Genomic DNA, 15,227 nt, shown 5'->3' with positions numbered 1-15,227 from the left:
AACAATTATTCATAAGCTAACCTATCAACTTAAAGTGGTTTTAATAAGAATGTTGGAAATTACAAGTAAGTAAGAGCTCAAAGGAGAATTATGCTAGGGGTTGCCATCATAGAGGGAAAATGGGTAAGAAAAGAATAATTACTTTTCAATATATATCCTTTTGTACTTAAAAAAAAATCACACTATAAGCATGTGTTACGTATTTTTAAAAAGTAAATAAATGAAATTGTTCTTAACAATACAGTAATTCATAAAACAAGAACAAACAACAGGAAGGTAAAAACTGGATGAAAGAGTTGGAACATAAAACTGAAAGAGTCTACCTAGCATGACTGGATAGGGAGTATGTATCGTGAGTGGGAGGGATAAAGAGTGAGAAATTGAGCTTAATATGATAATAATACATAAATTTATCTCTAATCCCATCTAAAATCACACTAATATGAGATAAAGAAAAAGGTATAAACTAGCAAAGACAAACACTATTTATTCCTCTACCCTAGAGAAGATGAAAGATTACTCTCGAAAAAAATGGAAGCTCTGAAAGGCTCTACAGTCAGGGACACTAGGCAGAAGAATACAGAGAAAAAGAACTGGCTCAAGCATAGAGAAAATAAGTGAAAGTCTACATATTGAATGGTGACACAGACAGTCCCCTGTTGTTTAGCTCCAAGGTGGGAAAATGGAGATTTTTCTCCCTCTCTGCCAGAATAAAGTAAGGGAAAAATTCCTGTGAAATAGTAAAGCAGGTAAGGTTAGAGATCTAAAACAAGGCAGAACACTAAGCTTTTGGGTCACTTCAGTTAGGTGAAAAAGACAAGCTCAATTAAGCAAAAGATGTTGAGGGAGAAGGTAAGATTAGGTCAGTAAGGTACTATCTAAGCAGAAGTGAGAAAGAATTCCCAGGGCAAGATCAAAAAATCAAATGTTATAGAAAAGACTCCATGTTTTAAGGTGATGTAATAAAAAAGTATCTGATCTCTTTTCCTCTTTACAAGAAGAATGAAAAGTCACTGATTCTTCATTGATTCTATGGGGTGGCTGTAACCCAAATTATTTTAAATGAGTTAGTTTTGACAAATACAGTGAAGGCTGCAACAGAGGAAAAAGGATTCTAAAAAAAGGCAGCTGTTCATGCTGATCTTGGGCAGAGAAAGCAGTGTCAAATGTGTACCATGTTTCCCCGAAAACAAGACCTAGCTGGACCATCAGCTCTAATGTGTCTTTTGGAGCAAAAATTAATATAAGACCTGGTATTATATTATATTATATTAATTATATTATATTATATTATATTATATCCGGTATCATATCATATCATATCATATATCATATCATATCATATCATATCATATCATATCATACCGGGTCTTACATTAATTTTTGCTCCAAAAGACACATTAGAGCTGATGGTCCGGCTAGGTCTTATTTTCGGGGAAACATGGTATCACATCTTGAAAGGCAGAATTAATTATCACATGATTACAACATTGAAATTTGGGAATGTAGACTGGTTACAGGAGACTGGATATCCCAAGATATGTCAGGGAAGCCAGGACTGCACAAGGAAACATTCTGACATACTATCTTTTCAGGAAGAAGTCTACTGGGGTAAAAATGTAAAATTCAATTATGAGAAGACGTGCAGCTGCAATTTCTTTCTAGATGAGAAGAAATAAAGCCTAAACATACACAACCATGTAGAATAAAGGGCTTCAATGTGAAGCACAGATGCAATCATATACATCGAGCTAACAAACTTTTTCTTAAAGGATCTGATAATAAGTATTTTCGGCTTTGTAGGTCATATAGTTTTTGATGCAACTATTTAACTTTGCTGTTGTAATGTAAAAGCAGTCATAGACAAGATGTAAATGATTGCATGTGGCTGTGTTCTAATGAAAGTTTATTTACCAAAAACAAGTGGCTGACATACAGGCCATAGTTTACTAATCCCTGCTCTTGATCAAAACACTCATTTTCCTTCCCCAACGTCACCCTTCTTTAAAGCAGGTCAAGGAAGAACTATCCTTACTCAAAAATGAGAAGGTGTTGGTATTAGATCTATAAAAAATATTACAAGAAAAAAAAAGAATAGAAATACGATATAAAGAAAGCAGACAAAAATACAAGTGAAAACAATTATGGCACATAGTAAACGAAACCCTTGATTAAATATATTGTCATGAATGAGAAAACTTAATGAAAATAGAACCTATAAATCAGGAGTTCAAAATATATATACAAAGGAAGAAACAATGAGAAAACAAAAAGGGATTAAAAACAATTAAATGGCAGAACCAAGAAAAGAAATGGAAGGGAAAAATAAAGCCACCTGAAACAAAGAACACCATGCCAGTGAGGGAGAAAAGAGAGAGAGAGAGAGAGAGACTAATTAGGACTCTTAGTATTGACATTATGGTAGGGTAACCTCACATTGCAAAACAAGAATAGAACAGAAATTATGATGCATCCCTGGGCTTATAGGAAGTCTTCCAAGAACACCTCAATACTTTCCACCAATCACACCTAAGCACCATACATAAAAAATGAAAAATAAAATAAAATAAACAACTACTAGACAAAACTAGGTGTGAGAGAGGGAATCAGAAAGCAAGCTGAAGAATGGGTGTGACTTGAATACCTATGTAAACAAAAGTCCTGTTAAGTGAAGCATAAGCTTTGTGCCAGCAAAAAGGAAGAGAAATTCAACTGAGGTTTCTACAAAAAGTTAGGACCTTCAAAGAATATAGAACTGGTCCTCACTTGGTAATGTTTGTTGGCACCCACCAAAAGCATATGCAAATTGTCTTCAGAAGAAAGCAACCCAATTTATTAGGACATTGTCAGAAACTAAGATTCTAAAATTTGAATTCACAGTCAGCAATCATCAAGCATGTGAACAAGCAAGTATAAGTGAGTCACTGAAAACAAGATATTTAAACCTGAGGACTTAACATATGAGAATTGTCAGATACAAAATACAGAAGAGTGATGTAGAGTATTTTTAAAGAAGCAAAGAACAAAAACACAAAGCTGAAATTATTAGAAAGGACAAGAAAGATGTGAAAAACAAAGCAAAAAAAAAATTTCTAAAAATACAAAATACTACTATTGAAAAAAAGTTTTTTTTAAGTAGGTGAGTTAAAAAGATGAATAAAAAGACCTGAAGAGAAAATTATCAACTGGAAGATATATCTGAAGTAATTAGTGACAAGGCAACACAGAGAGGTAGGAAGTAGAAAATAGCAAAGGAAATGAAAAAACATATATGGAGGAAAAATAAGAAGGTCTGGAATATAACTAACAGGAGTCCCAGGAGTGGAGTGTACAGAGAATGAAGGAGAGCCAATATTTGATAAGGCTGACTGAGAAATTTGCACAATTAGTGGAAAACATAAATAAGAAGAGAACATTATGGTTAACTTTATAGCAACAGATTTGAAAATACAGATGAAATAAATTGTTAAACATAACAGATGACCCTGGAACATCAATATATGGTAAATGTTTACAGATAAAGAAACAAATGTTTATGGAAATTATGTTGTTCAACTCTGTTAAAATTAATTTGAAAACCAGGATTAAACAGATAATTTTCTGGAAACATATAACCTATTATCAAAAATTAATGCCAAAACACATAAAAACATTTACACAGAAGAGTTACAAAAGGAATAATGGAAAAAAGATGTCAAAAAACCTTCCCTCAATAATCCACAAGGTCCAAATAGTTAAATTCAACAGGTAAGATAAACCAAGATTTTAAGGAACTTATATGCCAATGCTATTAAGTGCTCCAGAATATGAAAGAAAGTTTCCAAATTCTGTTTATGAAACCAATGTAACAGTGACTTCAAAGCCTGAAAAAGAACAATTATTTAAATTCATAGCAAAAATGTGAGGATGAGTCATTAAGAAATATGTAAACATAATTCACTCATATACATAAAAGGAAAAAAAATCACGATAATTTCCTGTAAGAAAAGATCGTTATTTTACTACATGAACATTAAAAAACACAAGGTGGATAAAAGTACGTCCAAGATGAATTGTACTTCAAATGACCAATTGTGAAAAAATACTAGAAAAACTTACGCTAAAGGGCTAATCACATTATATGTTAAGAGTTGATAAAAATGATAACAGAAAAAAGGGCAAAAGACAAAACTGTTCATAAAGAAATATAGATTTTAAAAATATGGAAGGATGCTTGCCTTTACTCATCATAAAGGAAATGCAAATTCAAACTCCCATAAGTTATTTTGCATCTATCAATTTGAGAAAGATTATTTTTCCCCCCTTTTTGGGCCTTCCCCCCACCACTCCCCTACTCTGGAGAGCAGCACAGCAGCCCAGCTACTCACAGCAGCCCAGCTACTCACAGCAGCCCAGCTCCAGGGAGAGCTATTGTTCACAATCTTAGCTGTAGAGGGCGCAGCTCACTGGCCCATGTGGGAAAAAAACCACCAACCTCAGCAACGGCACTCCAACCATTTGAGCTACCAGGCTGGCCCAGGAAAGATTTTAAAAATGCCAATAGACTATGTTGGCAGAAATTGTTGGTAGAAATATAAATCGGTTAAAATCTCCTTGGTGGGCAAAACAAGACTTGGCAACATCTATAAAAGTAGAAATACATGTGTGTATGCATATAAATGTATATGTGTATACATATATATATGTATATGTGTGTGTATACACACATCACACATATGCACACAAATACAAGCACATATACATGACAAATATAGCAGAAAATGGGAGCTAACAGAAAAATAGCACAGTCTTTAAAACTTTTCTTGAAGTAACCATTACTAAAGTATGAGAGCAAAAGCTAAAAATACAGTGGGAAGTTTGATTATGGGTACAAAATATGATGCTAAGGCATTTACAATGGAAGGAACAAAAGAAAGCAGAAAGTAAAGGACTAAAAATGTTAACACATTTGTTTGAAGAACTGTAATTCCATGAATATCTGAAAGCAAAAAGGAAGGAGCCTACGTAACTAAGGTATGATAAACAGAATGATTATCAAAGTAAAGTTGGAAATGATTTACAAAATACTGATATCTAACATACAGGTAAAAAGGCCAACTGGTCCTTCAAGTTCCTTGGAAAGAAGTTCTGAGGAAAGAAATTAAGAATCTTATCTAGAAATGACACCTCATTTTCTGCTACATCTGTCATGTATATATGCTTGTATTTGTGTGTATATGTGTGATGTGTGTATACATGATACACATACACACATGCATACACATACATATATGTAATTCTAATTTTATAGATATTGCCAAGTCTTTTTTTGCCCACCAAGGAAATTTTAACAATTTGTATTTCTACTAACAATTTATACCAATTGTCACTATAAAAGTCTACAGTCAGGAAAATATCTTTGAAGAACATTTCAAAGGCATTAACGATTCATGGCTTAACTATTAAAAGGTCCTGGCCCGTCCTCACCTGTCTGATTCCCTCCCACTAACCTGGACAGTGTCTCCTTAACATTTCTTCCTCCACCACCCATGGTTCTTCTTCTTGCTCCAATTTGAAAATCACATCAGGTTTGGTGAATGGACAGCCTGTCAAAGGGGAATAAGATTGAGGCATAAATACTAGAACAAAGAATCATTCAAGAATTTAGGCTGGCACAGGAAAACAAGGATTTCTGAAGGACAAGAAAAGTGTGGTTTCTGGGGATGCTGCCCACTGAATCATAATGAAAGAGGACCTTTTTTTTTAAGCTGCAGCATGCACATTTATGTGAATGAAAGCATCTAAAGGCCAAATTCACTCTAACATTTAAAGGTTCCACACATTTCAGAAAATTGGGGAATAAAGCAACTTTACTTCCAGAGTTTGGGTTATACAGGAAACTATCCTTACCCACTGTGATTAAGTTGTTATAGTTTTCTAGCATCACATTCCGGTACAGGTTCCTTTGAGCAGGATCCAATTTCTGCCACTCTTCCTGGGTGAAGTCAATAGCCACATCTCTGAATGTCACTGTTCCCTGTAACAACACACTCCTACTCAATCTAAGTCATCCATCTTAGATGCTGTGGGCAAAACATATTGAACTGTGTTCTCATGGGATGCACAGATAAGAGGTTATAAAAAATTTACCTGGTTTTGTTATTTTCTAAAATACAAAACATCATATTAGCAACATCCTGTCAGTTTATGTTCATTCACTGAACTAGCAAGCACATATCTTTAATAACCATCATGGGTTAGCGAAATCTCAGGGACTAATTTATACTGAGTGTGGAAGAAGGAGGGAATATAAAACTTTACTGAGGTTAACTAGTTTGGGAACTCACTAGATGCCTGTGATTCACTGAAGCAGGAAAAAAATGAAGACAGGATTTGGATGAAAGCAAAACAGGGAGAGAAGGATATGCAAAATTTGTAGTAAGGTAGGATATCCAGCTAGAGATATACATTGATCGAACAGTTGGACATATTGTTCATTAGATCAAGAGAAATCTACAATGAAATGAGGATTTATTGTTCATAAGCCTATAGTAGGTGTCTGCAGCCATGAAAATGAATGTGACTGCTCAGAGTTCACACATATTGAAAAAAAGAGGGTTATAGAATTACACAAATACCAACAAAGAAAAAAGATTAATTAATAAAGTTTTTCTAATGTTCTGAACTAGAATTACAAACAGAACTATGAGAAAGCATTATTTTAAAAGCTTTAGAATAAGATTCAGAAATGAGATGGTGGTGACAAATTTCTTAAAAGCAATATGATTTGAATATTAGAAATATAATACATTTTTCCTAGTTAAAAACAAGTGTCCAAAAGAATATAACAGAAGAAAAAAATCTTCAATAGTACTACAACAAAGGGAGCTGTCCATATTTCTTTCCTTTGAGGAATTTCTATGAGAGATGGGTGGGATAAAAAGAATTCACCAGTGTAGTCACACAACAGCCTAGCCAACTGTCCCCCCGTGTCTTTCCTTAAGGAAAGAAGAGTCTGTAAGACTGTGCCTTTCTGGGACTCTGTTCCATCCTTGTGTTTACACCTTGTGTCTCTCTGTCTGGTCCCCAAAAGATGGTTTGCAGCCAAAGATGGGTAAGATATCTCACGGGAGATACAACCTAAGCCAGGCGGAACCGAGTGGGGACCCCCAATGAGCTGCCTTAGAAAAACATGGGAAGGAGCCTTGCCTCCCCTTCCCCCTGCCTGGGAAAAGCTGTTGCCGGCTCTGCCTTTTCTCTTGCACCTGTTTGTGAGAGAAGTCATGAGGACAACAAAGATCAGTTCTCTCCACTTATCTCAACGGAGCTGTTACAATATGAGAGACTTGACCCTGAAAAGGTACATACCTTAGGTAAGACATCATGGGACCTTGTACTTCGGCTGTTTACAGACAAAGGGTGATTGGAATAAACATTTTTCTGCTATGACATATGAGTCTCACAGACCGTGTAAGAAACAATGTTACTTTCTTGTTTTTGTATACCTATCAATAAAAACCTTCAGTCGGCCTTATTCTGGGCTCCAGTCCTCTGAGACTGAGGGACCCCTGGCCTTCGGAGAGATTTAACTGCATTAAGTCTCTGTTTGTTTCTTTCTTAAAAACTTAATCCAAGCCGCCCCTTCTCGCATCCTCACTGCCCATGTTGCACTGGACACGACACACCAGGAGCTAATTTACAGTCACTATCTCCAAGAATTTATTTCTAGGTCCTAAAAGGACTCTATGAACATGAATATCCACTAACATTAAGGGTTCAGAGTGGGCTGTGGGACTAATGGGAAATCCTCTTTTGGAATCCTTTTCTGCTGAAGACCAAGGCCTTTGAAACAAACAGTTTCAGAAACTAAAGGTGATTATGACTGAATAATACACCCCTCATTTGCTCCTCCCTGCCCTACAACAACAATTTGGCATTCATGCATGGGCAAAAGTGCCTTTGTGAGAGCTGTGGAATCCAGTACCATATGCCAAGGGGCTCGGGAGGAGTCTTGTCCACCCATGCATTGGGTAATAAGGCATCCAGACCTCAGTCCCAGCTGTGGACCCTGCAGCAGCCCATGAACCAACTCTGGTCCCTCTTGGCCATGGTCCAGGAGCCCCTGGAAAACTGTCTTAGGGAATCACCCATGGATGACAGAGCCTTTGTGAAAGTCCAGGTCTTCAGCAGAGAAGTTCCAGCACACCACTGAAGCAAAAAAATGAGTTTGGACTCATCGGAGATGGTAAGAAGAACAGTTTGACTTTACTCGCATCGCCTCTCTCTCAAGGTGGCAAAGCTTAGGGCCATGAGAGATCTTCTTGGCCTATGAGCTCATCCATAGAGGAAAGTGAGAGTGTGTGAGTGAGCACCTGGCTTCCTAGCTGTGCAGGATAATGCCAAAGAGGCTCATTTCTCTCTTGCCCCATCCAGATTACTGAATTCTGAGCTGCATGACTGGGCGAAGGAAGAGTCTGGGAGAGTGGAACATAAAACTCTCATAGGGCATTAAAGGGACATAGAGCCCACTAACAGCATTGCAACTCCATCAAGAACCTGCCCATGAGCTTGTTGGTGTGCTCCCATGGGCACCCCAGAGTTCTGCAGGCCTCATCCCCACATTGTAGCTGGTTCCCTATATGTGTGCCCCATGGTGGTGGTGAGAGCGAGCTTTGGCAGATGACTAGTGAGCTTGTGCAGAGAGCCAGCCCGAATCTGCAGGCCAGGGAGAGACCACAAACGTGAGCTTTAGTGCTGCCTTTGGGAATACAAAAGGGAGGTTCTCAGCAAGCACGCTGCCTGGTGTGTTACAGGCTCAAGAAAAGACACACAAACTTAAAAATTCTGCCACAAAAGGGAGCAAGAAGAATGGAGTGGGTATATCCATAGAAGCTCTGAGAATCCCCAGCAGGGCTGACGAAAGTTTTCTCTCCTGAAAGTAGTTAGTAAAGACTAGAGAAGGTGACTGCTACTTCAGTGGAAAACTTCAAGGAACATGAAAAATCAAAGAAACATAATACCACAAAAGAATCACAATAATTTTCAAGTAACTGATTCCAAAGACAAGGAGATCTGTGATTTGCCAAATAAATACTTCAAAATAGCTGTTTTAAAGAAAGCCAAAGAGCTACAAGAAAACATAGAAAAACAATTAAACAATATCAGAAAAACAATGTATGAATAAAACGAGGAGTTCAACAAAGAGAAAAAGAAAGAACCAAACAAATTCTGGAGCTGAAGAATACAATGAATGAAATGAAAAATGCAATGGAGAGCATCAACAGCAAAATAAATCAAGCAGAAGAAAGAATCTGTGAGTTAGAAGACAGGAACTGTGAATTATCACCAGAGGAGATGAATGAAGAGAGTGAAGAAAGCCTATGTGAATTATGAGACGTCACCAAATGCAACTATATTCACATTATGGAAATCTCAGAATGAGAAGAGAGTGAAAGGGGGCAGAAAGATTATTTAAAGAAATAATACCTAAGAATTTCCCAAATATGAGGAGAGATTTTGATATCCGAGTTCATGAAGCTCATAGGTTACCAAACACACTCAATTTAAAGAAATTCTCTCCAAGACACATTAAAATAAAACTGTCAAAAATCAAAGACAAAGAGAGAATCTGAAAAGCAGGAAAAAATAAGCTTATAACTTATAGAGAACCCCCAATAGGCTAACAGTAGATTTTTTAGCAGAAACATTATAGGCCAGGAGAGAGTGGGATGACATATTCAAAGTACTGAAAGAAGGAAACCTGCAAACCAAGAATACACTATCCACTAAAGTTGCCCTTCAGCAATGGAGAGAGATTTTCCCCAAAACAAAAGGTGAGGGAGTTCACCACCTCTAGACCTACTTTACAAGAAATGCTGAAGGAGTTCTTCAAGCTGAAATGAAAGGATGCTAATTAGTAACATGAAAACATAAAAATACACACACAATGGTAAAGGTAAATATATAGCCAATTCAAAAATCTCTAATACAGTAGTATGATGGAGAGTTAAGCACTTTAGTCTAAAGGTTAAAGGATAAGAGTGTTAAAAATAACTATAGCTACAATATGTTGTCAATGAATCACAATATAAAAAGAGGTAAACTGTGACATCAAAGACATAAAAGAGGGGAGTAAGTGGGTAGAGTTTTTGTATGTGACCAAAGTGAAGTTGTTGCTGGCATAAAACAGAATGTTATGTCTATAAAATATTTTATGTAAGCATCATGGTAACCACAAAACAAAACTTATGGTAGAAACACAAAAGATAAAGAGAAGGGAATCAGAGCATACTACTACATAAAATCAGCTATTCACAAAAACAGGCAGCAAGAGAAAAAGAAAGCAGCAAGGGAACTATAAAACAGCCAGAAAACAATGAATAAAATGACATGAGTAAATCCTTACCCATCAATAATTACTCTAAATGTAAACAGATTGAATTCTCTAATCAAAAGTCATAAAGTGGCTTAATGGATAAAAAACAAGACCCAACTATATGCTCTCTACAAGAGACTCACTTTAGCTTTAAGGAAACACATAGGTTCAAAGCAAAGGGATGGTAAAAAATATTCCATGCAAGTAGAAAATAAAAGAGAGCAGGGGTAGCTACATTTATATCAGACAACATAGACTTTAAGACAAAACCTGTAATAAGAGACAGAGAAGGTCATTATAAAACAATAAAGTGGTGAATTCATCAAACAGGTATAACAATCATAAATATATATGCACCCAACGTTGGAGCACCTAAATAATAAGTAAATACTAATAGATCTGAAGGGAGAAATAGACAATGATACAATGATAGTAGGGGACTTCAACCCTTCTTTTAACATGAATATATTGTGCAGACAGAAGATCAAATAAGGGAACACTGGATTTGAACTATACTTTAGACCACATGGACCTAACAGACATATAAAGAATATTCCACCTAGAAGCACCAGAACACATATTCTTCCAAGTATATACAGAACATTCTCCAAGATAGATCATTTGATGTGTTAAAAAACAAGTTTTAGCAAATTGAAGGCTGAAATTGTACCACATATCTTTTCTGACCAGTAACACGAGAACAGTAGAAAATTCACAAATACGTAGAAATTAAACAACAATCTCCAACAGCTAATAAGTCAAAGAAGATATCAAAAGGGAATTAAAATACTGTATCTCAAAACATGAAAATAGAAACACAACATACCAAAACTTATAAGATGCAGCAAAAGTAGTACTAAGAGGGAAGTTAATAGAGATAAATGCCTACACTAAGAAAAAAAGAAAGTTTTCAAATAAACACTTTACACTTCAAGGAACTGGAAAAAAGAACAAACTAACTCCAAAGTTAGCAAAAGGAAGGAAATAACAAAGACCAGAGCAGAAATAAATGAAATATGGGTCAGAAAAAGACATCGGAAAAGATCAACAAAACCAAGGGCTGATCTTTGAAAGATAAACAATATTGGCAAACCTTTAGCTAGACTACCTATGAAAAACAGAAGAGTCAAATAAATAAAATCAGAAATGAAAGAGACATTATAATTGAAACCACAGAAATACAAAGGACCATAAGAGACTACTATGAATATGCCAACAAATTGGATAACCTAGCGGAAATCAATAAATTCCTAGAAACACATAGCCTACCAAGACTGAATTATGAAGGAACAGAAATTTTAAACAGACCAATAACAAGTAAGGAGATTGAATCAGTAATCAAAAATCTCCCAACAAAGAAACGCTTGGGACCAGATGGTTTCCCTGGTGAATTCTGTGAACATATAAAGAATAATAGATGCCAATCTTTCTCAAACTCTGCCAAAAAACTGAAGTGAGGGACAATCCCAGGCTCATTTTATGAGGCCAGCATTACTCTGATTCAAAAACCAAATAAGGACACTACAGGAAAACACAACCACAGACCAACATCCATGAAAAATATAGGTGCAAATACTCAACAAAAGATTAGTAAACCAAATCAACAGCATGTTAAAGGGATCATAAACCATGATCAAGTAGGATTTATTCCTGGAATGAAGGAATGGTTCAACATACGCAAATCAATAAATGTGATACACATTATCAGAATGAAGGATAAAATCATCTGGTCATCTCAACAGATGCAGAAAAGGCATGTGAAAACAAAACAAAACATTGTTTCCTGTTAAAAACTCCCAACAAATTGAGTGTAGAAGTAACAACCTTAACGTAATAAACAACATATATGATAAGTCCACAACTAAAATCATACTCAATGTTGAAAGACTGAAAGCTTTTCCTCTAAGATCAGGAATAAGAAAACATAGTACTGGAAGTCCTAACCAGAGCAATCAGACAAGAAAAAGAAATAAAAGGCATCCAAATCAGAAAGGAAGAAGTAAAATTGTCTTTGTTTGCAGATGATATGATTTTATATACAGACAACTGTAAAGACTCCACCAAAAAACTGTTAGAACTTGTCAACAAATTCAACCGAGTTGCAGGATACAAAATCAACATACAGTGATCAACTGCATATAAAGAAAGAAGACAATCCCATCCCCAATAGCATCAAAAACAAAACATACTTAGGAATAAATTTAACCAAGGAAGTAAAAGATGTGTACAATGAAAACTACAAGACTTTGATGAAAGAAATGGAAGAAGAAACAAATGGAAAGATGTCCTGTGTTCATGAATCACAAGAATTAATATTGTTAAAATGTCCATACTTCCCAAAGCCATCTACAGATTCAGTGGAATCCCTATCAAAATTCCAATGGATTTTTTCACGGAAATTTAAAAAATATCGTAAAATTTGTATGGAACCACAAAAGACCCTGAATACTCAAAGCAATCCTGAGAAACAAGAAGAAAGCTGGAGGCATCACTTTTCCTGATTTCAAACTATAGTACAAAGCTACAGCAGTCAAAACAATAGGGTACTGCAATAAAAATAGACACATAGACCAATAAAACAAAATCAAGGGCACAGAAATAAACCCATGCATATATGGTCAACTAATATTTGACAAGGAAGTCACGAATACTCAATGGGGAAAGAATAGTTTCTTCAATAAATGGTACTGGAAAAAGTGGAAAATCATACACAGAATAATGAAATTAGACTCCTAGATTACACCACTCATTAAAATTAACTCAAAATGATTTAAAGATTTGACCATAAGAGCTGAAACCATAAAACTCCTAGAAAACACAGGGAAATAGCTCCTTGACATTGGTCTTGGCAAAGACTTTTTGTAACACCAAAAAGCACAAGCAACAAAAATGTGATCACAGCACACTAAAAAGCTTCTGCACAGCAAAAGAACCAACAAAAGAATCAACAAAATTAAAACACGATCAATGCAATGAAAAGGAATTATTTGCAAATCATGTATCTGATAAGAGGTTAATATCCAAAATAGATAAAGAATTCATATAACTCAATAGCAAAAAAACCCCGAAATCTAATTAACAAGTGGTTAGAGGACCTGAATAGACATTTTTTCCAAAGAAGATATACAAATGGGCAACAGGTATGTGACAAGATGTTTGATATCCTAATCATCAGAGAAACGATGCTTATCTTAAAATCACAATGAGATCTTACACCTGTTAGAATGGCTATCATCAAAAAGACAACAGAAGTGTTGGTGAGGATGTGGAGAAAAGGGAACCCTCGTGCACTGTTGGTGGGAATGTAAATTGGTACACACACTATGGAAAACAGTATGAAGGTTCCTCAAAAAATTAGAACTAGAACTACCATATGATACAGCAATCCCACTTCTGGGTATTCATCCAAAGGAAATGAAATCAGGATCTCAAAGAAATATCTGCATCTCCATGTTCACTGAAACATTAATTCACAATAATCAAGATGTGGAAACAACTTAAGTGTCTGTCTACAGATGAATAGATAAAGATGTAGTATATGTGTGTGTGTGTGTGTATGTATATACATATGCATATATATATATGCATATATATATATATATATATATATATATATATATATATATATATATATAAATTTGAGTATTATTCAGCCATGAGAAAGAAGGAAATGCTGCCATTTGGGACAACAAGGGCATTATGCTAAGTGAAATAAGTCAGAGAAAGACAAATACTTTTTGAGCTCACTTATACATGGAATACTAACCAGTCAAACTCATAGAAACAGAATTAGAATAGTGGTTGCCAAGGGATGGGGGTTAGGGGAAAATGGGGAAATGTTGGTCATTGGGTACAAATTTCCAGTTATAAGGTGAATACTTTCTGAGGAGCTAATATATAGCATGGTAATTATAGTTAACAATAATGTATTATGTACTTGAAAGTTTCTACATGAGATCTTAAATGTTCTCACCACAAAAAAAATTAATGATAATTACATACCAGAATGGAGGTGTTAGCTAATGCCATGGTGGTAATCATTTTGTAGTTGTATCAAATCAATATATTGTACACCTTAAACTTACACACTGTTACATGTAAGTTGTATCTCAATAAAGCAAGAAAAAGATTTTTAAAAGAAACCAAAGGCAATTTGTCAAATTAAATCCTGAAATCCAAGGGGTTTTTGGAATTTCTCTTTAACTGGGATACAGACCAAAATAAGCTTGGACAAAGCACTTGGTGAAGAAGTCGGCTGAGGCAAAAACATGATGCAAAAAGCTGGTCCTAGGATAATCACATTGAAGGACAGGAACAAAGAAGATAAATTGTTGCTGATACTGCCTCAGCCTCAGATTTCTCCTCAGGTGGCTGTATTCTACTCAGGAAGATGGATCAATAAACAAACAAAATTTAAAAACCAACACCACAGGGCCAGCCCAGTGGCTCAGGCAGTTGGAGCTCTGTGCTCCTAACTCTGAAGGCTGCCGGTTTGATTCCCACATGGGCCAGTGGGCTCTCAACCACAAGGTTGCCAGTTCAACTCCTTGAGTCCCGCAAGGGATGGTGGGATGCGCCCCCTGCAACTAACAACAGCAACTGGACCTGGAGCTGAGCTGCGCCCTCCACAACTAAGACTGAAAGGACAACAACTTGAAGCTGAACGGCACCCTCCACAACTTAGATTGAAAGGACAAGAACTTGACTTGGAAAAAAGTCCTGGAAGTACACACTGTTAAAGTCCTGTTCCCCTTCCCCAAATAAAACAAAAAAATCTTTAAAAACCAACACCACATATTTTGCAAGAAAATCCTAATGGCACCCAGCTCAAGACTGGGAGAATCCAAAAAGAAATCATTAAAGTAAATTTGAA

The 15,227-nt window shown here is 35.9% G+C and overlaps 1 protein-coding gene across 3 annotated transcripts in view; it reads right to left on the bottom strand.

Annotated features, from left to right (window-relative positions):
* ZNF569 (zinc finger protein 569) overlaps window positions 1-15,227 on the bottom strand; it is a 35,926-nt gene that overhangs the window by 6,522 nt on the left and 14,177 nt on the right. For all 3 annotated transcript variants that reach the window (XM_088800633.1, XM_019749901.3, XM_088800634.1), the window contains 2 exons: window positions 5,890-6,016; window positions 5,490-5,585 (listed from right to left, as the gene is read on the bottom strand). In XM_088800633.1, the coding sequence (XP_088656759.1) occupies window positions 5,490-5,585; window positions 5,890-6,016 (223 nt within the window). The remainder of the gene's footprint in view (window positions 1-5,489; window positions 5,586-5,889; window positions 6,017-15,227) is intronic.

The sequence above is a fragment of the Rhinolophus sinicus genome, chromosome 8 (assembly GCF_057876585.1).
Source record: "Rhinolophus sinicus isolate RSI-liver-muscle chromosome 8, RSI-T2T, whole genome shotgun sequence".
Lineage (NCBI taxonomy): Eukaryota > Metazoa > Chordata > Mammalia > Chiroptera > Rhinolophidae > Rhinolophus > Rhinolophus sinicus.
This window is presented reverse-complemented; position numbering and strand designations above follow the sequence as displayed.